The sequence below is a fragment of the Sinocyclocheilus grahami genome, unplaced genomic scaffold, assembly GCF_001515645.1.
Source record: "Sinocyclocheilus grahami isolate Dianchi unplaced genomic scaffold, SAMN03320097.WGS_v1.1 scaffold233.1, whole genome shotgun sequence".
NCBI classification, from domain to species: Eukaryota; Metazoa; Chordata; class Actinopteri; order Cypriniformes; family Cyprinidae; genus Sinocyclocheilus; species Sinocyclocheilus grahami.
Window position 1 is genome coordinate 1,482,743 of NW_015505412.1, and position 24,775 is coordinate 1,507,517.

Consider the following 24,775-nt stretch of genomic DNA (forward strand, 5'->3'; position numbering starts at 1 on the left):
CATTCCAAATATCCTTAATTTGATTAATTACTATGATACATTTGCAGGATATAAAATTAATTGGGACAAGAGTGTGTTGATGCCAGTTACTATCAAAGATTCTTCTTGGCTTCAGCATTTGCCCTTAAAGATTGCTTCAGAACAATTCACATACCTAGGAATTGAGGTGACAAAATTTTTTTCCAACTTAGTGAAGGCCAATTTTCAACCCCTGTTGTCTAAACTTAAATCCATGTTCAATTTCTGGAGAACACTTCCTATTTCTCTTGTGGGTAGGGTAAACACAATTAAAAAAAGATGACATTTCTTCCGCAATTTTTGTATATAGTGCAGAACATTCCTGTATTTCTGCCCAAATCTTTTTTCAAAAAACTGGATTCTATTCTGGTTCCATTCGTCTGGAATTATAAAGCCCATAGGATTTCTAAACAACACCTGTGTAAACCCAAAATACAGGGAGGGCTCGCCCTACCTAATTTTCTTTATTATTATTGGGCTGCAAACCTGAGGGCCTTGACGTCATGGATAGATTTTACTCCGGTGGGGGAGAATTGGTTGGTGTTGGAACAGGAGGAATGTCTCCCATATTCTATTAATGCAATACTTTTATCACCCAAAGGTATAGCTAGTTCACTTTATAATCATAACCCTGTTATTCATAATTCTGTTCGTATTTGGAAACAGTTAAAGACACATTTCAAATTCACCCAAATGTCGTTTTTGCTCTCTATCTCAGCTAACCCCTCTTTTTGCCCTTCAATGTTAGATAGTGCATTTGAGTTTTGGAAAAATTTAGGGTTACGAAATGTAGGGGATTTATATATAAATGGAAATGTATATATTCCTTTCAGCAGCTGTGTGAGAAATACAGTATTCCTTCTAATCACTTCTTTAGGTACCTTCAAATAAGAGACTTTGTGAAGTCTAACATTGCTAATTTTGTCACAGCTTCACCCATGTATCTGGACACATTTCTGGAAAGATGTCTTAGAGATGGTAGTACCATCTTCTTGCTCCATCTATGGAGAATATTAAATCTGCCTGGGAAGAAGAACTTGCAGTAGAAATTCCTAGTGAAATTTGGGAACAAAGTCTTGAGCTGGTCCACAGATGTTCCATTAATTCAAGACATTGTCTCATTCAGTTTAAAGTGCTTCATAGGCTTCATTATTCCAAGTGTAAATTGAATAAAATATTTCTAGAAGTGTCTCCACTGTGTGACAAATGTCAGTTTTTAGATTCCAGCCTGTCTCATTGCTATGTCTTGTGTCCCAAATTACAGAGTTTCTGGAATAAAATATTCCAAGTCTTTTCAGATACATTGGACATTCCTATTGAACCAGATCCTATATTAATTATATTTGGAGTTTCCGAATAATTTTTTAGACTTACACGGGTACAACAACAGTTTGTTTCATATGGGTTGATCTCTGCCAAAAAACTTCTTCCTTTTGTTTTGGAAGAAAAAAGAAGTTCCAACTCTTAAATTATGGCTGACAGAGTTGACAGGTACGCTACATCTGGAAAGAATCAGGTATACCCTAATAGACAAGATTTTGTTATTTGAAAAAATTTGGTCCCCTTTTATTGCCTTTCTACAAACTTGTGATTAATAGGTTTATTATGCCTTCAGTACCTACTTTTACCACTGGATAGCACTTATGTTTTTGGGTGGGGGGAAATGTATTTTTAAAAAAATCTTTTTTTTTTTTGTTCATTTATTATTTTCATGACTATTGTTTGTTTTTCATTTTCTTTTTTAATTTTATTTGTTAAAATGTAAGTTTTATATGTTTGTATTTTAAAAAAAAGTGTAATTACAAGTGACTGTCTGCTAAAATTTCTAACAATAAAAATATTTCAACCAAAAATCCAATTGACCCAACTGCCAGTCACAAATTTCTGAAAATCACAAGTCTACTTTGTGGTAAAACAGAGGAACTTTAAGGGAAAATAGATAATTAAATAAATTTCAAATTGCCCTTCATTTTTTCTCTTGGCCCCCAAACAAAAGTATAGTAGTCAACCTCAACAGAACATAAGGGTTTTTCTGCTACTGTAACTTTGAGGTAAATGCCTTCTTGGTACATTTTCATGTTACATTCAACACTATTACAGTACTTCAAAACATCAAGTAAAATTCAAATCACCAAACTGAACTTATCTTACATTCAGTTATCTTCATATGCCGTCCTGCACAACTTTTGGGTGCCCCCACCCCATTGGAGGCCTCACATCGATACTGACCATCATCAGATTTTGACACTGCCTTGAACTTCTGCTCAAAAATAAACAAAAAAAAAAGCACTCTATATCAATCATACTTGCATATCATGAATGCATCAAAGCCAAACATATACAGTATAAGCATATAAGGGGAAAAGGCTAACAGTTTCAGCCAGTGTTAGCTAAGTTTGTCAGTATGAAAAAAAAAGAGATTATAGCACTCCACCAACCAGAGTCCCTGTTTTGGAGTCCAGGGTGTAGGTGATTTCAGGGAGATTGGCAGTGTGAAGTGGTTTGTTGTCTTTGTACCAGCTGTAGGTGGCAGCAGGAACACTCAGTTTGTCTTTACAGCGGAGCTCCGCAGAAAATCCTCTCATGACTGTTTCTGGAACCTCACAAGACGGCGCATGTGGCGGCACTGTCCATGTAAGACAGAGTTGCATTACATGATCATATTGCTCACTGATAGAAAGGTCGTGTTTACGACTAAGAGTTAGGCATATTGTTGGTGCAACTGCACATGTAAATAATGAAAATGAAATTACAAGATTGAATAATTAAGAAGATTTTCATTCCCACCAAGCACATTGAGGGTGACAGTGACCTCCCCCAGCTTGATTTTGTCCTGACGGGCTGTGACTTCACAATGATACACTCCTGAGTCTTTCTGTGTCACACCACGAAGGGTCAGTGTTGCCCCATCGATGGATGCACGGCCCTTAAATGAACCTGGTAATGATGAGAGTAAGTCAGAACATTTTATAGAAAAATAAATGTAATGAAAGTACAAAACTAATATTCACTGAAAGACAATCAAATTTACTGGGCGAATCAGTTATTTCAAATAGAAATCCATGCAATCTGTAATTTCTTGTGGGGGCAAAAGATTTCCTGGTGCAGCTTGGTTTTAAAGTGACTTCTGTGTGAGCTGTGCCTTATACATTGTTACACTGTATTGACAATGGACCTTTTCTGACCTCAAGTATAGCCAAAATTGTACTAATGTGTAATTTGCTCCCAAAAGTCATGTAAATGACTCACTTCCTCTTTTAAAATGACAAAATATCTAAAGCAATATACAAATGTTAAGATGAGGGACATGTTTAGGGACTGGGTTGCAGTAAATATGGAAATGGGCAAAACAACAACCTACCTGTAAAATCCCCATCAAAATAAACATACGAAACATCTTTGCCTCTCTTCTTCCATTCAACACGCGGGTTTGTTTCTTTCTCTGTCCTGAACTCACAGGAGAGAACAGCATCTTTTGCAAAGAACAGACAGAAGTATCAAAATCAATACGGTCTGAAAGCTTTTATATAACTAAACATGTCAAGCTGTTTATCTGAAGACTAATGAACTTACTTGTGTTTTCATGTACCTCCACTTTGGCTTTGCTTGTCGTCACAGTAACAGGATCTGAGCTGGGAGCTGGAGGAGAGGGAAGATACAAATTAACACTTGAAAGTTGTAACACACTACAAAAATTCCCTCCCACAGCATATTTATAATAGCAAACTATGGGGCAATCGACATGTTTGCCCTAGAGTTTCTGATAAGGACAAACTGAAATTCTCACACATAGTTGATATAAGCTTAACTTAACCCAGAATGTTTGTTTAAATGAGACTGACTCTTGCATTGTGTAATATTTAGGTAAATAGGAAGAATACAGAAAACAGATTTGAGTTTCTCCTCAAATGTGAAACCTCACTAACATTCACCCCCACTCTGGTGGTGCCAGGAACAGGGATGTGTAGGAATTTAAGTAATGGATGGATGTTCTCACACAGTCTGGCTGTGTTTAGTGGGGGATGGCAGTCCAAACCAAGCCTGATAACCTCCTCACTCACTGAAAAACATGCCCTTCTGGGGACAGTGAGGGAAAACACTTTCCTTTACCTGTATAAGTCCTTCTCTATAGTCCGCTGGATGTGTTGACAGTAGAAAACCAATGACTTCATATGAGAATAGAGAGAGAAAGGCTGCAGCAGGTCTTTTTACCCAGAGATACAAAGACCTACTATGCTGCGGTAACTTAAAACCTCTTTAGCTGGAAGAGGACTGGAGTTAAAATCACAGCCCACACCACAAGGTATTTAACTCACACCTCTTTCTACAGGCCTATTTACATTTTATGACAATTGTGGATAACATCACATTGTCGTATGCACTGTAAAAAAAATATTTTGCCTATAACTAAAAAAAAATGATTAGTGTGGAAACCAAATGTATTGTTTTTATTCAAATAAAAGGTAAATTTATATAATTTAAACTACAGAATGCTTGAATCTGATTGGTTGACGAACGTGATAGGAGGAAGGGATATTTGTGGATGGCTCTGAAATATTTCCCATTTGAATTCCCTTTTCTGACTGTTTGTTTACCTGCTCCACTTGAGAGTAGAACTCAACGAACTCACGTGCATGTCTACGCTAAACATCAACACTCATTTAGAGGGTTAAGAAACCTTACCAAACGTAGGCTACAGCACAATTATATCTTAAATTGTTTAATTTCTATTTTTTACAAGAATGTCATTGTCAAAGAAGATTTCAATTTTTGGAAATCAGAATGGCATGTGGATGTCCCATGGAACCTCAAGCTCAGCTGGGGGTTGGATTTTATTTCATTGCTTTAAGGGTACATTTCTGTTTTCAGACTGTGATCCAAATGGTCGGTATGTTTGTCTTTTACTTGAATTTTAGACATGATGTTTGTTGTTATCAATCTTTATGGGGGTGGGGCGGGGATTATTGACAATACTAATATTGATAGATGGCCCCCAAAATCAAGTAATTCTAACTCTAAACACTGCATATACTATATATATATATTTGATTCACACATTTTAAATGTAAAAGTCAGTTTGGTGATGCTATAGTACTGTCCCAGGGACCACTGCTGGCTTCACGACAAATGTGTGTGTCGGACCAAGTGGCTCTCTCTTTATCCCATAGATGATGCACAGAAACATGGGAACCCTGGCATTCCTGGCCAGATGATGGGATGGAAAACAGCCTGCATGGTAGGCTCATGGTGATGAGAGCTATTAGCGTACTAGCGCCTGCCTAAAGCCTTTGTGAAGCTTTAGTGAAAAGCTCTGCGAGGATTTAACATTGAGTGACCTTTCAGTTAACAGCTAAATGAGTCAACAATTGGCATGAAAATTACAGCCTTAGATACAGTAATAAAATAGAACAAAAGTCACTTTTATCGAATATGATTTTACAGCTTTATTTAAGCATAAAGTAGAAGTGTTCAAAAGCATGGTTTTAGCTTGTAAACAATTAAATTGCTTACAACAATTTAATGCTATATTATCCGAACTAAATGAAACAGTTGTGGTATATAAACATGTTTATTATTATTATTTTATATATATATATATATATATATATATAAATGCAAGGCAAATTTAATAAAACATCAGCTGATAACTCTTAAAAATGAATCTTTAAAAATTGCAATAATAATTATTATTTACACTTATTTCATAAAAGTTACTGAATAGCAGGTTAGGTTAACTTTCTGGCTGTCTAAAGAGGACAGGAACAGATGAACGGTTTGGGTCTTATGCATTGTGCATCATTGAACGTCAGATTATCTGAAAATAGACAAAGCTTTGTTAAACTGGTAAAGACAGATCAGGAAAAAGAGGAAAGCGGTGAAAGAGTTAAAGGATTATATATTATTCCTTAAGATTATATGATGAATGCAACTATTCAGTAGCAACACTTACACCACGTCTCTACACAGTTCTCCTGCCCACCAGCATTATTGGGTTCTCCAACAGCCCAGCCATTATAACTCCACGGCGTTCCATCCAACCATATGAAATACGTGTCTGTCAAAAGAGTAAAGTGACTTACTAGAGGGACAGATATGGTGGTGAAATGAATAAACCATGCAAAAAAGTGAAACACTGCAAAACAAATGAACATACTAAAGAATCTCCATCCTCCAAGCCATGCGCGAATGCGGCCGCCACATGCACGTCACACCTGCTTGATAAAGGCAACTGTTCACAATGACCCTAAACGTTGCATTATTTAGTGCTTTTGGCCAAGTATGCTAGTATCAGACCTGTTTGCTATTTGTACACAGTGGCAAAACTAATATCATCTGAGGTGGTTTACCAATCTGTGTCCTTCGACTTTCCCTCCCAGGTTCCATTTGTATTTTTGGACCTTCACCCGTTATATAGTCAGCCTCAAGTGTAGGCTCCTCCTTTACTACATTTTCTTCTTTGTCATCTTCCACTTCTGTATTAGTTTCAGACTCTAACTCTGATACAGCTTCCTCCACAGGTACAATGTTTCTGTCTGTCTAAATGGCAGTTATTTCTCAGGCTCTAGTTCTGTCTCTGGCGTCTCTTCAGTCAGGTAATCTGCCTCTAGCACAGGTTTCTCCAACATCACTTGTGTCTCTTCTGGTACTCTTTGTTCCTCTGTTGTTTCTGGCTCCAGCAGCACTGAATCAGGCTCCACCAGACGTGAATCTGCAATAGCTTCACCCTGCACCAGAGGGTCTGCTTCTGCTTCTGTGTGCTCTACTGTCGGTTCTTTTTCAACCACTGGCACCTTCACCACCGGATCAGGAAGCTTCTCATCCTGAACTGGAGGACTGGCAAAAGCTACAGAAGTTAATGATCAGAAAGTAATAACGTTAATCAATCTAGAGATTAAATGTAATTATTTACCACTTTTAAGATTTTATTTAACATTTAGCTTGTTAGATAATCTAAGATTACACCAATAATGATTACTTCAATAAAGTAGAAGCTATTTTGTTAAAGATGCATGATTAAAAATATGTAATTCAAAGTATACCCTCCAAGTTAAAAAAAAATAAGGTTGCACTTTTGTACTATTCCACTCTTAACAGACCGGAATTTTACATAAATAAGCAAGTAAAAAATAAAAACACATAACAGTGTTTGCAGAAAGCTGCATTAAATGCACAAACAAATTATAGAAGATAGGACACAATGTTAAATGTTAAACTAACACAATTAATATTAACTGTATGTTTAAACGTGTAGCATCTGGACCACTCAAACACACAATATATATTTTGTTAGTTAGATTTAACAAATACTCTGTAACACCCCAGGAAGCCAAACAGGCCCCTGGTTCCATGGTAACCCTGACACCCGATACATTTACGACCTCCTGGAATTTAGGTGAAGAAAATTGCTTCCTTGCCCATAAGGAAAATCCACAAGGGAAGAACTTTTCTTTGCTAATTAATTAATAGGAAAACCTTTCTTTGAATGAACACACATGATCCTTCAGGTCATTGGGTATATTATTGTCATCGTGTATTTTGTCTTTGAAATTGTATACTGTTATGCAGGCTTATAATCGAAACACACTCCTGTCAGCTTACATATATATAACGCTACCATGTTTAGTATCTATGAATATATAACTAGACCACAGATCATACCTGCTATGGTGAGAAACAGCAAGAGCAATTTTCTCATCTTGTCAAAAATCTCCAAAGAATTACTGTCTGCAAGGAGATGATTTGATAATAAAATCAACATCAATCAATTATGTTAATTTTCACTTAATGACGTTTTTATTGGCTGTGATTCATAAAAGCCCTCTTCATTTAAGAGGGAACTGGACTACTCTGAAAGAAAATGTTATTTATATTTACTTAAAGTTCGTTAAGTTAAAATATCAATTAACATCACTGAATCAACCAAAAATACATTAGGTTACACCATATATAACTAGACCACAGATCATACCTGCTATGGTGAGAAACAGCAAGAGCAATTTTCTCATCTTGTCAAAAATCTCCAAAGAATTACTGTCTGCAAGGAGATGATTTGATAATAAAATCAACATCAATCAATTATGTTAATTTTCACTTAATGACGTTTTTATTGGCTGTGATTCATAAAAGCCCTCTTCATTTAAGAGGGAACTGGACTACTCTGAATGAAAATGTTATTTATATTTACTTAAAGTTCGTTAAGTTAAAAATATTATTTAACATCACTGAATCAAGCAAAATACATTAGGTTACACCAATTTAAGGGTTGAACTGCAGATTATCACCCTTTATTTTAAAGCATCTAACAAAATTACTGCTAGTGTAAGAAAGAAAGACAAAAGGAATGTTAGAAATATGAACAGTAGATGGTTATTCTCACCAGTGTTGATCTTGTTGGTATTGACTCTTCACCTGCGTTTCTCTCAGTGCTGTGAGATCCATTTAAAATGGATTTTCTGAGAGCACATGCTTCACACTTTAAGACCTCATAATATTTTATTCTTTTTTGCTTCTCGTGTAAACATATGCTTTTAAGTTCAGAGTGCCAAATCACTTCAGTCTGAGATATACAAAAGTTTGGGAGTTTGGATGTATTTTTTTTTTCTAAATGTTATTTGTAAGGTTGCTTTGTATTTATTAGTTCTATAGTTTGAGAAACAATCTTTGAATTGGATTGACATTCTGAGACAAGAAAGATACACTTTTCACATACTGCCTTTGACCTGATGTTACATTTAGCCTATATTATGTATATTGTGCTAGGGTGACCATACCTCTTCTTTTTCCTGGACGGGATTCCTACATTGCCTAAAATGTCAGGTGTGCAATTATTTTCAGGGAAACGCATGGCAAAAGTAGTTACAGGCAGGTCTCGACCGCATTACATGTCCACATCACTTTGCCGAATTATTTAATTTATTCCAAGGTCCTTACAACAACAAAAAAACCAAAACCCACAACGACAGTGACAATAAATACAGTAGGCCTAAACAACAACATAAAAACGCCAAATTATTTCCCATGTTTTTGCCACAAAAAACATGGAAAGTCAGGGGTAGTTGTGGCCTAATGGTTAGAGAGTCTGACTTGTAACCATGCAGGAAGCACAATTTGCTTCAGGTGTGTCTTCATGGTGTGTGTGTGTGTGTGTGTGTGTGTGTGTTTGTTCCCTACTCATTGCTGTGTGTGTGTGCACTTGGATGGGTGAAATGCAGAGCACAAATTCCGATATGGGACTTTCCTTTCCTTTCCTTTCCCAAATTACGTTTCATAGGGTAATAATGGCGCTGTTCTTGAAGCAGATGAACTTACAGTTTTGCTATTAGTAGAGACACTGCTGCTGAACACTGTTGAGAGACGCACAGACTCACAGAGGCAATTATCTTGCTCACTCTCTCTCTCTCTCTCAAAACTGCATTAATAACTGCATTAGAGTGTTTTAAGGCTGGAATACACTACACGGCTTTTAATATCTGAACAGATTTTTAAAACACCAGGCACCATTCACTTACCGACTTCGTAAATAGTCACAAAGGAAAATTGGCCATCATACACTAAACGACTGAGGAATACACACTACCAGGCTTTTAAGTTGTTCCGATCACAACAAACTCAGGCAGAAATGTGCGCTTTGTTGCTAGGAGATGCATTCGAAAAATGGAAACTTTGGCCGCCTCTGATTTTACTTTGGTAAAATCAGAGGCCTTTGATTTGACTTTGGTCCCTGTCGCTATGGTTACTCGTGACTCCCATTGCATGTTCATACAGACAGTATTCGAGACGTTACTGTAAGCTGCTGTGTGAACGAGACATTTCGAGACTTACAGCTGTAAGTAAATGTGGTTGTCAATCCCAAAAACTAACAGTGTGAACGTATCCTATTGCAACCCCTCCTTTAAACAACTTTCAACAGCTCTGCTCCATCGTTAGTTCTAACTGGTGATGTGGTGCGCAATGACAGTTGGGTGATTTTCCCTCCACTTCCTGTGAAGTGATGTATTGATGTTCCCTTACTCCCTATGCTGTTCGCAGTGCCCTTCAAACCGAACATGTTCGCTCCCTTCGGATTGGAATCTCACTTAAGATGGTGGCGTACCCTGTGAAGTCCACTTCGCAGTCCACGGTCAAATGGAATGCACCTTAAATCAGCGGAAAATCTGGAAAAAATCATGTAGTGTATTTCAGGCTTATAAGTGGAATAATTGACTCCAGGCCATTGAATTATTAGAAAATAATGCACACCATTGTTGCCGCATCACCACTGTGCATTATTTTCTAATAATTCAATGGCCCATCGTCAATTATTCATTACTGAATCAACTTAACTATTGGGTTACAACAATTAAAGCAAACTCTAAGGGTCAAGATCAAAACTAATGAAAAACATACCTGCTACTGGCCCAAACAGGACTTATCTGTAGGGATGTGCACAGACATTTTGAGGGGCAGAGGCTCAAGTGGAAAAAAGGGCACTTCTCATATTTATTTTAAAAATGTTCTAAACAAAACATTAAATATATTATTATTATTATTGATGTTGTTGTTATAATTACACTTACTGTACCATGCACACACACAAACACGCACAAACTGATGGTGACAAGAACTTTGTTTCACATTTGAGGGAGGGCTGTTAAGATCTATCAGCATACAACATTACTAATATAATGGACCATTATTAGATTAAGAGCCTGAGATCAAAATTATGAAGTCATTGTTTAAGGTAGGACACTTCATGTAGGCCAGTGGTTCTCAAACCTGTCCTGGAGTACCCCCTGCCCTGAATATTTTGTATGTCTCCCTCATCTATTACACCTGATTCAACTCATCAGCTCATTAGTGGAGACTGCAAGACCTGAAGTGGGTGTGTCAGATATAGAGAGACATACAAAACGTGCAGTGCTGGGGGTACTTCATGGAGAGGTTTGAGAACCCCTGATGTAAGGCTACTCTTCAATTTTGAGATTTTGGTCTATTTTGCTTCCATGTCTTCTTTTGCTTTAATAGAAAGGGCATTTCCAAAATACACATTAAGGTGTTTGTTTTAAGCCTACTACCCTCTTCTGTTTGCTTCTGTAGATTTCTTCCACATTAACCAAAACAAGCTATCTGCATATTTAAACATAACATTTCAAGGGGAAAGATTCTTGTAAGTCATTAATAATTGGGGAAGTTTTGTGGTGATATGCTTTATTTGTTTTGTTTATCCTATTCAGGCAGGTGCACACATAGATATTGTGGGAGCTTGAGCACCTGCCCTTTTTCTTCCTCAAGAGAAATACATATATACATGTATTCATATATATATATATATATGTGTGTGTGTGTGTGTGTTTCTGTTTGTGCACAGCTTTCCATATCAAACAAATAAAAAATCTAAATATAAGGTCTGGTCGGTACACATCTGTTCCCGATGCCTTTCTCCCCTCCGCACGTGCACTGCCACTACACTTTTTATTTTATTTTATTTTATTTTCAGTATATGGATTTATTTTTTTACAGTGTAGAGAGATCACACATGTTGGGTGACTATACACCCTCTTTTTCCTTGACATGTCCTAGCCTTGATTTCTAAATTGCCTAAAAATTCTGGGGTTTGGCTTTGCATAATATTTTTATACTTGTCTGAAGATAATGACTGAAATGTAGTTTGACCAATAGTGTGCAGGCTTCATACACAATCGACCAATGGTGTGCAAGAGGACAGGATCTACAGAGAATGGTCAAAGCATGCAAATACACGCACATGAGGACTGTAGCAGGCAGTGTAGAAATCCCATCCAGGACATGTCCAGGAAAAAGAGGATGTATATGGTCACTCTAGCACAATATACATAGACTAAAAGTAACATCAGGTTGAAGGCAGTATGTGACCTGAAAGTCAATCTAATCAAAGATTATTTCTTAAAAGGATGATTAAATATAAAGCAACCTAACAAATAAAAGCAGAAAAAAATACGTCCAAACTTTTGTAGCCTATACCTCAGACTGAAGTGATTTGGTGCTTCAAAACAAATACTTAAAAGAGAAGCAAAAAAATAATAAAATATTATGAGGTCTTAAAGTGAGAAGCATGTGCTCTCAGAAACATGACAAGACAAAGGCCATAAAACTGTCTTTTATAAGAAGCACTGATTGGATCTCACAGCACTGAGAGAAACGCAGGTGAAGAGTCAATACCAAAAAGATCAACACACCCGTACCTCTACTGTTCATATTTCTAACATTCCTTTTGTCTTTCTGTCTTTCTTTCTTAGCAGTAATTTTGTTAGATGCTTTAAAATAAAGGGTGATAATCTGCAGTTCATAATAATTTAACCCTTAAATGCAGTTGGTGTAACCTAATGTATTTTGGTTGATTCAGTGATGTTAATTGATATTTTAACTTAACGAACTTTAAGTAAATATAAATAACATTTTCTTTCAGAGTAGTCCAGTTCCCTCTTAAATGAAGAGGGCTTTTATGAATCACAGTCAATAAAAACGTCATTAAGTGAAAATTAACATAATTGATTGATGTTGATTTTATTATCAAAGGAATAATGACAGTAATTCTTTGGAGATTTTTGACAAGATGAGAAAATTGCTCTTGCTATTTCTCACCATAACAGGTATGATCTGTGCTCTAGATATATATCGTTCAAACATAGTTAATATTAATTGTGTTAGTTTAATATTTAACATTGTATTCTATTTTCTATACTCTTGTTCATGCATTTAGTGCTGCTTTCTGCAAACACTGTTATAAGTGTTTTTATTTTTTACTTGTTTATTTATGTAAAAACTTGGTCTTTTAAGAGTGGAACAAAGAGTACCAGAAGAGACACAAGTGATGTTGGAGAAACCTGTGCTAGAGGCAGATTACCTGACTGAAGAGACGCCAGAGACAGAACTAGAGCCTGAGAAATAACTGCCATTTAGACAGACAGAAACATTGTACCTGTGGAGGAAGCTGTATCAGAGTTAGAGTCTGAAACTAATACAGAAGTGGAAGATGACAAAGAAGAAAATGTAGTAAAGGAGGAGCCTACACTTGAGGCTGACTATATAACGGGTGAAGGTCCAAAAATACAAATGGAACCTGGGAGGGAAAGTCGAAGGACACAGATTGGTAAACCACCTCAGATGATATTAGTTTTGCCACTGTGTACAAATAGCAAACAGGTCTGATACTAGCATACTTGGCCAAAAGCACTAAATAATGCAGTGTTTAGGGTCATTGTGAATAGTTGCCTTTATCAAGCAGGTGTGACCTGTAATGTAAGCTTAGATATGGAATGATGATTGTAGTGGGGTGATATGTCCACAGGGTGGTGGACTTGTGGAGGAGTTGTCCTACAGGGCAAATGTTTCCAGTTCTTCACAAGACACCTCAATGCCTATCAAGCTGAGGTATTAATGTCATTTATGATCATATATGCTTATTTGAAATAGGGAAGCTAATGGATCGGAATGGCGGCCGCATTCGCGCATGGCTTGGAGGACGGAGAATCCTTCGAGTATGTTCATTTGTTTTGCAGTGTTTCACTTTTTCACATGGTTTATTCATTTATTCTCCACCATATCTGTCCCTCAAGTAAGTCACTTTCTTGTTTTGACAGACAAAAAAGTTCTGATGGTTGGATGGAACGCGGTGGAGCTATAATGGCAGGGCTAAAGGAGACCCCAATAATCGTGGTGGGAAGGAGAACTGTGAAGAGACGTGGCGTAAGTGTTGCTACTGAACAGCACTTAACAAAAATCTATCAATAAATGGCATTCATCACAGAGATAATCTAAAGGAATAATATAATCCTTCAACTCTTTCACCTCTGTTCTCCTTTTATAGAGATACTTTCCTCTTTTTCCTGATCTGTCTTTACCAGTTTAACAAAGCTTTGTCTATTTTCAGATTCTCTGACGTTCAATGATGCACAATGCATAAGACCCAAACCGATCTGTTCCTGTCCTCTTTAGACAGCCAGAAGGTTAACCTAACCTGCTATTCAGTAACTTTTATGAAATAAGTGTAAATAATGATTAGATAAGTGTAAATAAAAATTCATAAGGGTTATCAACCAGTGTTTTATTAAATTTGCCTTGCATTGTTTACAAAAAAGAATAATAAAAAAAATATTTTTATACACCACAACTGATTCATTTAGTTTGGTTAATATAGCATTAATTGGTTTTAAGCAATTTAATTGTTTACCAGCTAAAACATGCTTTTGAAAACTTTGTGTAAATAAAGCTGACTTTTATTATCAAAAACGTATTTTGTTCTATTTTATTACTGTATATTAGGCTGTAATTTTCATGCCAATTCATTTAGCTGTTAACTGAAAGGTCACTCAATGTTAAATCCTCGCAGAGCTTTTCACTAAAGCTTCACAAAGGCTTTAGGCAGGCGCTAGTACGCTAATAGCTCTCATCACCATGAGCCTACCATGCAGGCTGTTTTCCATCCCATCATCTGGCCAGGAATGCCAGGGTTCCCATGTTTCTGTGCATCATCTATGGGATAAAGAGAGAGCCACTTGGTCTGACACATGCATTTGTTGTGAAGCCAGCAGTGGTCCCTGGGACAGTCATAAAAATGAACTTTAGAGCAAGAGGTGCCAAACAGACTTTTACATTTAAAAAGAGAATAAAACATTTGCAAGTCTATTCTGATTCCTGGACTCAAGACTATAGAGACCAGATCTGTTAAATTCCCATAGATAGTACTATAGAGCCACAGTGTTTACATGTTTCTCAGAAATCCAACAACGAATGTCTTACTTCTAAGATCAATATTAACAGTTCTAACAAAAAAAAAAAAATGACATCACTTTTAAAAATGAACTTTAGTACAGATATACTAGTTCTTTCTAGAGATCATACATCAAACTTCTGATTTTGGAAAAATTTGTCTTTTTTGAGCGTTTGGTCTTAATGGTAATACCGCGGATGCTGAGGATCAGTTGCTCAGAGGATCTGCTAGAATCTTTAAAGCCAAAGATTTTCCACAGAGCCACAGTGTTTACATGTTTCTCAGAAATCCAACAACGAATGTCTTACTTCTAAGATCAATATTAACAGTTCTAACAAAAAAAAAAAAAATGACATCACTTTTAAAAATGAACTTTAGTACAGATATACTAGTTCTTTCAAGAGATCATACATCAAACTTCTGATTTTGGAAAAATTTGTCTTTTTTGAGCGTTTGGTCTTAATGGTAATACCGCGGATGCTGAGGATCAGTTGCTCAGAGGATCTGCTAGAATCTTTAAAGCCAAAGATTTTCCAGAAAGGTTCATATAAATACTATTATCAGAATATCTAAAGATTAACGCCCCCTCTCTCGCTTTGTCCGACACATGGGGCTGAAGCTTACTTTGGCATGCACAACACATTGTTCTCCATGGCTGAGTCAGTTTTCCATTTTACCTAAGCAGCTGTGTTTTCACTACTGGGTGTCAGTGAAGGATCTGCAGGAACTAAACCACAGCCACTCCAGCCATTTCAGTCTTCAGATTAATACTTGTCATCTCCCTGGCCTCTTGTTTAACATTAGAAACAAATATGTGCATGTATGAAACCAAATATTGCACTAATGATGAGAATTCCGCCTAAATTCCACCTTAGAAAAGTTTTTGTATTTGCTTCAGATAATACAGATGTTTCAACCCTGATACAACAATGCTTAACTAGTTAACAATTTGATATTATCGCTCAGCCATGTTTCAGCAGTATCACTGTTCTCAGAAGTATTATAGACCTGAATGTGATACAGCAAGGTTGGTGTTTACAGCTTCAACAGGAGTGTTAATCAGACGTTATGCTCTCATCCCAGGTGTCTGATTAAACATGGCCTAAGACTGAGAGACATGATAATCTCATAGTGTAAAATTTGTTTACCATGCAAGGGGACTAGGGAGTACTCTTTTTTCTCCTTTTGGATGATCGTAATAGATTGTTTGTAATTTGCAATTGCTGTTTGTCCTTCAGAAGAATGTGCCACTCCACTGAGACACAAGGTGTGCCCCAAATCATGTACTTATATACTATTTTATGCCACTTAAGTAGTTTTTCACACTGAAGATTCCAAAAAGAAAAAGTGCTCTTGATGCAGTTAATTAACTGAAAAAAAATGGAATGTTGGACACTTCAAGCACTTAGCTCTGATGCTGGATGACAAAATAATCTTCTAAAATTATAAGTATAGTGCATTGTATAAGCATAGTGTATTGTACGTCATTTGGAACACAACTATAGCTGTTATACTCATGCATGTGATCGACCGGCATTTCACATAAGTTTAATGGTTACATAGATGCATAATAATTATTAAATTAAATGCTAAACTCTTTGGTGGCCTTGATTATTTTAAAAAGGATAAATAATTAAAATTATTTTGTGATTCAAAACAGCAAATTTCGCCAAAAGACGCTATGATCACTGAAATTAGTTATCAAAGGTAAACATATTCAAGGCAATTACATTTTTAAATACTCGTATGCTCATACTCATAAAATACTACTTTTTCAATGATTAAATGATTACTTAATATTCACAACATGGCAGTGAATTATTTGTAATTCACTGATTCTCCCTCATTCTTCTTATTTTTTTTATTTCCTTTCTAAAAAAGAAAAAGAACGAAAGAAAAAAAATGGCATATTGCTAATGAAAGAAAGAAAATAACATATTTCTTATGAGAGATCTGTTTTAGTACGTTTTACTAGGCTTTTTTTCTGTTTGTAACCATAAACACAGCATTTATTAAGCAAGATTTATTCAGATTATATTAAAGGATTAGTTCACTCCTGAAATAAAATTTCCTGATACTTTACTCACCCCCATGTCACTCAAGATGTTAATGTATTTTTTTCTTCAGTCGAAAAGAAATTAAGGTTTTTGAGGAAAACATTCCCATAATTGTGTAATAGTGAACTAACTATTGAAACCTCTTTTACTTTAGATAAAAATACAGGCAAAATAGTTGTGTACCTGAAACTTGCCCATATATGACAAAATATTTAAGATTGTTTAGACTCTACAAGACTTGGGACAACCTGATCTCATGAGAAAACAATTTTACAAGTTGGCAGTTTAGTATGAATTTGTATGGTGTGGTGTGATTTGTATGGAAATGTACAATAAAAAAAATAAAATAAAAAAAAACATAAGCATGAAGTGCCAACCCCTAAACCAAACTGTCAATGGGCGTAAGCAGATTCTACAAAGACATATGAGATAACACCAATTTATAAGATTTAGCCACAAATTTGACAAACAGTAAATAGTTACAAATTGCAACAAAAGTGTGTTTGGACTTGTGAACACATTTAAATTTCTGTGCATTTCATTAGTGACCCAGAAATAGTGTTTCTTCTTCATTTTATTCCGTTTTTATGCTTTATTTGTCTAAATCCCAGAGTTTTAATGCAGTATGAAACTTTTGGATCCCACTGTATTTAGGTGTATGTGCATGCAGGTGTTCAGATCAGTAAATACAGTGATTGAATTGCAATGACACGTTTTACTGGTGCTCTTTTCAGAGGATATGGACTGTAAAGACATGCAGAAGGAGGCACTGAACAGGCGCAATGCCTGGGAGCCCACGGTCTTCTATTCGCTTGGCAACGAGACCTTTTTCTTCACCGGGCAGGAGATCAACATCCGAGAGTCACTCGACTCTTTTGGCGCCGTCATCTGGCCAGGCGTGAGAATAGATATTATAGGACTCTTCACACTGCGCTTAACCGAGGGTTATCGTCGTAAGACGTCGTTCTAAACTCCGCCTTTAAAGGGATAGTTCACCCAAAAATGAAAATTCTGTCATCATTTACTCACCCTCAAGTAGTTTCAAACCTGTATGAATGTCTTTGTTCTGCAGAACACAAAGGAAGATATTCTGAAGAATGTGGGAAACAGAGCAGTTCTGGGGCACCACTGACTTCCATAGTATTTTTTTCTCATACTATGGAAGTCAATGGTGCCCCAAAACAGCCTGGTTACAAACTTTCTTCAAAATATCTCCCTTTCTGTTTGGCAGAACAAAGACATTTATATGGGTTTGAAACTACTTGAGGGTGAGTAAATGATGACAGAATTTAAATTTTTGGGTGAACTATCCCTTTAACTCCTGGTGGAGAAACCGTTCACACTTGCAAATAAGAAGCCCACCACCGCTTTATACCTGGGGTTATTAAAAAACTCCGCCACGGAGCAGGGTTCGCGTTAACCCAGCATTGTGGTGCCAAACCAAACCTGTAGCCTACAGTCAGTGTGATTCCTTGTTATATGTTACGGCTAGATGCTAAGTCGTAATTACGACGTCAGGTGCGTTCAAGTCAGTTTAGTCGGCACAAGATGGCGGTGTACCCTCTTTTAATAAATTACAAGAATTCTTTTACTTGGATTTCATTAACTAGCTGCGTAACAAGAACATGACCCACTTAAGTTTATAGGACAACTAAACTATCAATTTAAACAAAAATTTACCGTCAACTACAGACGTTGCATCCATCGATTCCGCCATGTTTCTCATTGACACGCCCCCACCTCGGAAACTCGGGGCTTAAAGAAAATTGAGTTTCCCACTCGTAATAACGACTTTGTGGTGGCGTTCATGTGGGTTCAACTCGTAAATACGATTGATCCGACATGACTTGAACGCACCATTAGTAACAGGCGCCTCATACTCACGTGCTTTGCCTTTGGACAGTCACAGAAAATCCGCGTGTTGTATATTAACAGTAGTTCCAGCGTTTAAGGGGAAAATGGTGACATCAAATAGTCCACCTTACCTTTATATTATGAAAAGTCCATTCAGGAAAAACTCAACAATACAGTCGGTAATAACCTGAGGATGCAATTTGTAGTGATGTTACATTCAACACCGAAGCTTCGAATCTTGTATCAAAAAAACAACACATTTCACATTGAAGCACTGTATCGGAGCTTGATTCGGTTTGAGAAAAGCACGTGATCTATGACGTCTGAAGCTTCACTTCGCCTGAAAACCACGTGACTGCTTCAGTATCTGGTTCAAACGAAGCGAATCTCAGCGCCGTTTCCTTTACATTATATTGTGTTAGCATTGTTTTTATCGTAATTTATATATTTAGCTCAAATGAACTTTGGCCTTTCTAAGGACTGAGGCAGAGTTAAAATAAACAGATCATAGAATGAATTTGTTTTATTTATTTTACTTATTTTAGGGCCAGTACGCCGACACAAATGAATGACTTCGACAATAAACATTTATATAAAATATAATAAAACAAAAAATCAGTTGTAGAACCAGATGTGAAACCGCTGGCTGTAATGGAACATAACACTTTTGGCAGGTGCTATTTATTTTTATGACCACTAGATGGCCACAGCATAAACCGTTTTAAAAAGCTTCGAGTAATGAACTTTTCCCGATACAATTGTGATTAAAGCTTCACTGCTTCACTGCTTCAGAACGCTTCACTTCGCCATCACTGGCAATTTGAACATTTACATAAACAGGTCGCGCGTTGTCTTCGTCCAATCAGTGACACTGACATAGGAAATATGCAAATAAGCTGTTTTTTTTCTTTTTAATATTTTGTATTTTTAGTTGGTACTAAATTATATTTATGCATTAGTTATAACCTATATATTACGTTATTATGTGTTTAACTTTGAGCAGAGATCTAAAAATGAAATTTCCAACAAAGTGTTGTAAATCTTGAATGCTTTGGAGCACAGACTCAGATTTTGTAAAGGTCTCTTTTTAAAGAGAGATGCAGGTTTTTGGCTAAAGTAAAAAAAAAAAAATGAAATGAAAGTGGAATTAAAAAAGTTTAAAGAAGTTTAAGTATATTGTTTTGAAAAATCCACAAAAACACTTTCAATTTATATAAAGTACATCTTTTTAGAGTAAAACAACAAAACATGTTTTACTCTAAAACTATGAGGGTAAAAAAAGACAAATGTTGTGTTCCAAATTTGAGGTTGATATCTCAAAACATAAGCTTTCAGTAAGATTTTGTTTGGATGCAGTACCAAACATTTCACTAGATGAAATCTGTTTCCAATGCAGTAATTTTTCAGCACAACTGAACCTCTTTCGTTTCATGTCCGTGACGTTTTTTGTCTTAACATAGCAAGTGCTAAAACCGTTACCAAGTTTCATACCATTATGATAAAGAACAATTCTAAATATATATATATACATTTTATTTTATTTAAAGAGCACTAGAGGGTTAAGAATGTACAATGTGAAACGACAGCTTACTAATACAGTGGATTGATTGTTAACCCCAGCTAAATTATGAGCAGTGTGGATTCCATGGGGTTTAGAATGACACAAGCTTAACTGTTTCAAGTGTGAAAAACCCTATGAGTTTTGTGAAGTTTGCAAAGGTTACCTGTGTATGTATGTGTGCACACAGGCTGTGGCTCTCTGTCAGTATTTGGAAAAGAACCGGGAACAGGTTGATCTGCTGGATAAAGCAGTGCTGGAACTTGGAGCGGGAACAGGACTGGTGTCCATAGTGGCAAGTTTACTGGGTACATAAACTAACATCTCTTTTTTTCTGTGTGCATGAAAGTGTTGATGTGGAAGTTCAAAGGTCAATTTATTTGAATTATTTGTTTGCAGTTAGCATTTATTTTCATTTACACCTTTTCCACATCAAGGTGCCTGGGTCACGGCCACAGATCTGCCCGATGTCCTGTCAAATCTGAACTTTAACCTCTCACGCAACACACGGGGTCGTTGCAGATACACACCTCAGGTGGCGGCTCTGGTTTGGGGTCAGGATGTGAAACGTGACTTCCCCAGCTCCATCTACAATTATGACTATGTGTTCTGTGCAGACGTGGTCTATCATCACAACTTTCTAGAGGATCTACTAATCACCATGCAGTACTTCTGTAAGCCAGGAACCACCCTTTTGTGGGCAAATAAGGTCAGGCTCTATGTTTTCCCATTAAATCATAGCTTACATGTTAGCTTTATGTCTTGGTAGCCTCTTTTATAAGACCTGTTGGTTGTCGATGTTTCATTTCCAACAGATGCGATTTCAATCTGACCTGCGTTTCATTGAAAACTTTAAAAACGGTTTTAACGTCACATTGCTGGAAGAGATCCCACAAGAGGAGGTAAGGATCTACCAGGCCACTGCAAGGACATCAGCCCAAATGAGGGAGGAGAAGAGGGAGAACCAACAACATGATGTGTAGCAAGAATTGCAAATAGGAGATTCATACATTAAATGAGTCCAGCAGCCCCAACATTGAAGGGAAGGTGCTCCACCTGTTGGTCATCTGCAAAGTTGCATGGAATGATTTCCAAGTGCTACTATTCCTGATAATAATGGAAAAAAAACATGTCAAAAAAGAGTGATACTTAATGTATGATTTTTTTTTTATTAAGTATGGAAACTCCTTTTTGTTTCAGAATAAAAAAGGTATGTTTTAAGTAATTCATACTTGTAATTGTCACTTTATATGTCTACTTCTCAATGTGACACAATTGTCAATTTCTTATTTTAAATATTATCTCACAGTAATCGGTTTATTTCTTAGTCAGAGTTGGAAATAGAATTTAGTTTTTAGTGTGTGAGAATTTATTAAAAAAAAATGATGTTTTGTTCCCCAATTTATTATGTATAATCATTTATACTATCATTGTTAATTGTTAAGATTTTATTGCATTTGCAACATGGTGCAAAGTCCTAATCTTCTCCCTAAATCTACGCTACAGTTCAAAAGCTTGTTGTGGTCAGTAACTTTTGCTTTAAGTAAATTATTATTTTCTTTAAATTATAGTAGTAGTAGTATATATTTATTTAATGCCATGTCAGCATCTTTGGCTATTTTCATGGCAAAAACTAAATCAATTTCAAGTATAACAAATACAATAAAAACCAACAAACAAACAAGTTATATTACACAAGATTTTTTTACATTAACCTATGATAAAAATTCATCAACTTTTTCTGGCAAAGTTATACTAAACTTGTATTTTAATTATAAATTAATAATTTGGTTTCCACAAAAATATTAAGCAGCACAACCATTTTAAAAATTGATCAATGTTTCTTGAGCACCAAATCAGCATATTTGAACGATTTCTGAAGGATCATTTTACAATGAAGACTAGAGTTACAGCTGCTGAATATTCAGCTTAGCCATCACATAAGTAAATAAGATGAAATAAAGTTAATTAGATTAAATAAAATATATTCAAATAGACGTTATTTTAAAATTTTATATTTCACAATATTACTCTTTTTATGAATAACAAATGCATCAAATAAATGCATCCTTGGTGAACAAACTTTTCATAAAATTTACCTCAAAATTATGAACAGTATAGTGTATGTCACGAGACAAGATAAACAACAAATCCTATTTTAATAAAGTAGAGTCATCCTCAAGGAAAAGTGTGACAAACAAAGACAAATTAACATTAGGCTCGCCTAAACAGTTCCCAAGCTAATTGTCTCTCAAACAACTTTGAAACAGACGAGCTCATGGGAGACGTCACTCAGGGACTAAGATGACTTGTTTACAGCCTTTGCAAACAGAATAATAAAGACAGAAATGATAGGAAGGAGAGTCCTGAAGGGGGGCTTGACTCTGGATCCCACAGGGACTGTTGTGTCATTCTTGGTCACATGACAAAAATCCGAAATTTGCAAAACCTCTCCACTTACAGCGATAAAACACTCAGTGAGCAATATAATACCAAAACATGTCAGAGGAGAGTAGAAACCAGAAAAATAATTTAATATAGATATGTCCAAGTCTGGAAATTACAGCTTTAACATTCTCTAATACTGAAGTTCTTACAGTTAATTTCAATGCTTTAAGTGTGGCTACTTCAACTAAAAAGAGCTACCAACAGTCTCTCAAACACTATGGGGAAAGCATTAGAAAACAGTATGCCATGTCAACTTCCTGAACGCAAATCTAGTCACACTAGGCACATATATAAAATAAAAGTTTATTGAAATTAGTAGAATTACATTAGTGTCGCAAATAAACACGAGTTCGATTCTTAAAACATTCTTTATATTTAAATTTGAAACTTATATTAGATTACAGAAAAGTTACTTTGAGGAGTCAGTACAAGGATTCAGCTTTTTTTTCTTTTTTAAAGGAAATGTTCAAAGGGAAGTCGAGAGAGACCTAAAGCCCATATCTTTTTAAATACACAACAATAATCTTACACGCTTTAAGGTATTACTGACGCGGAGAGAGGACACTAGAAACAAATCTTGGTATCATGTGGTTAAGAAACAAAGCATTTTTATATTCCTGTAACTGCTTTAAGGTACTTAAGTTTCTCCGATGTCCTCCAGTGTCTCTAGGACAGGTTGGCCCATGAAGCTCGGAAACCAAACGAGAACAAAGAAACGAAAAAAGGCTGACTCCTCAGAGTCCTCCAAAAAAGCAGCGCTCTGCACAACGCCAAGGAGCCGAACACACACGGGAGGAGAGATTCTACAAAAAAAGCCTGCAAGAAATCATCAGGTCAGCATACGAAAAGAGTCCACACATCCAAAGACCTGCCCTCCACATGGGGCAAAAAATAGCAGCCGGCTTTGTAGGTTCTTCGATTCATTAGTCTCCGAATCATCAGAATGCAAATCAAGCCAGCAAGTTCAAAAACAACAACGACAACTAAAGAGATCATTCAAAAACAGAAGAGAACTACTTCACACAAAGATCACACAACATTTTCCAACAGCTCGCTGTACGGCTGTACGCAAGTGGGGTTTTCTTCGGGAGGGAAGGTTTCAGAGGGTCACGCAGATCAGAGCGGATAACATCCAGTAGGAACGCTGCGACAGGAAATAAAGTGACACCTCTAAACTTCAGTAAAGTCCTTTAGCTGAAAACTACAATTCCCAGCAGGCAAAGCACACAGCCTGTGATGATGTGGCTTGTCCTGAGCTCAGAAAGACTAGGATGAAAACAACTCATCCTATTAAAGCCTGTGTTCTTCAATGCCCTTCTCAGACAGAGAGTGAAAGAAAGGGTGAGTCGCAGAAGAGGAAAAAGAACGATGTGGTTGATCAATCCTCGGACATGGCAGCTGGAAGAACTTGTGCACGATTGGACAGGCTGAACGAGGACTGGGCTTAGTCCTCGTCATCGTTTTCGTCAAATTCGTCATCGTCGTCATCGCCCATGTAAGAGACGGGGGTCTCCACCCGAGAGCCGCTGTAGTGGGAGTCGTTTGAACTGGAGGCCATCGTGCCGTCTGCCCCACCGTCACTGTCAGAGAAACAGAGGAAAGTGAAACACGCTGGGATACAAGACACTGTTGTATCTGTTGTTCCAAAACAAAGTACTCCAAAAATTTAACTACACAAAATCAGTCCATAGTGCATGCATGTAGGGATGTAACGATTACCGGTTTTACGATAAATCACGATAAAATGCCCTGACGGTTAGTATTATCGTTTAAAATTGAATTATCATCAAAACCGTGTTTGATTATTGCGATTTTGAAAACTCGCAGTAAATCCTGTCCAGCCAGCATCAGTATGACGCAGAAGCAGCATGCAACGTTGTTGTTGTTTTTTTTGCACGAGAGGAAATGGTGGAAGGCAGTTGACAGCACTCGGGAGATTTTTCAGCAGTCTAAAGGACCAAATCGGAGGTCTGGTCATATTTTGGCTTTTACAAGAGTCCTGAAGGCAATTTAATCGAGGACGGTCACCCTGTCTGCAGATCTTGCAAGAAGAAAGTCGCTGCAAAAGGGGGAAACGCATCAAATTTGCTCAGTCATCTTCGTGACCACCAC

At 36.6% G+C, this 24,775-nt stretch overlaps 3 protein-coding genes across 5 annotated transcripts in view; 1 reads left to right on the top strand and 2 right to left on the bottom strand.

Annotated features, from left to right (window-relative positions):
* LOC107597562 (junctional adhesion molecule B-like) overlaps window positions 1-3,809 on the bottom strand; it is a 6,813-nt gene extending 3,004 nt beyond the window's left edge. The window contains exons 1-6 of the mRNA XM_016288693.1: window positions 3,806-3,809; window positions 3,592-3,657; window positions 3,380-3,490; window positions 2,806-2,955; window positions 2,457-2,644; window positions 2,170-2,278 (exon numbers count right to left, since the gene is read on the bottom strand). Of these exons, the coding sequence (XP_016144179.1) occupies window positions 2,170-2,278; window positions 2,457-2,644; window positions 2,806-2,955; window positions 3,380-3,490; window positions 3,592-3,657; window positions 3,806-3,809 (628 nt within the window). The remainder of the gene's footprint in view (window positions 1-2,169; window positions 2,279-2,456; window positions 2,645-2,805; window positions 2,956-3,379; window positions 3,491-3,591; window positions 3,658-3,805) is intronic.
* Window positions 3,810-17,541: 13,732 nt separating this feature from the next.
* On the top strand, window positions 17,542-21,392 carry mettl21cb (methyltransferase 21C, AARS1 lysine b). The gene is made up of 4 exons (XM_016288567.1): window positions 17,542-17,701; window positions 20,406-20,523; window positions 20,653-20,924; window positions 21,031-21,392. The coding sequence occupies exons 1-4, from the start codon at window positions 17,543-17,545 to the stop codon at window positions 21,196-21,198; spliced, it is 717 nt and encodes a 238-aa protein (XP_016144053.1). The 5' UTR covers window position 17,542; the 3' UTR covers window positions 21,199-21,392.
* Window positions 21,393-22,357: 965 nt separating this feature from the next.
* The window catches only part of LOC107597491 (transcription factor Dp-1-like), a 16,521-nt gene continuing 14,103 nt past the window's right edge, over window positions 22,358-24,775 (bottom strand). For all 3 annotated transcript variants that reach the window (XM_016288571.1, XM_016288572.1, XM_016288573.1), the window contains exon 11: window positions 22,358-24,243. In XM_016288571.1, the coding sequence (XP_016144057.1) occupies window positions 24,108-24,243 (136 nt within the window). In that variant the 3' untranslated portion in view covers window positions 22,358-24,107. The remainder of the gene's footprint in view (window positions 24,244-24,775) is intronic.

Coding starts and splice junctions, on each gene's coding strand:
- mettl21cb (XM_016288567.1), top strand. CDS start 17,543: ATGGACTGTAAAGACATGCAGAAGGAGGCACTGAACAGGCGCAATGCC. Junction 20,524..20,652: donor CATAGTGGCAAGTTTACTGG/GTACATAAACTA, acceptor TTCCACATCAAG/GTGCCTGGGTCACGGCCACA. Junction 20,925..21,030: donor CCCTTTTGTGGGCAAATAAG/GTCAGGCTCTAT, acceptor CATTTCCAACAG/ATGCGATTTCAATCTGACCT.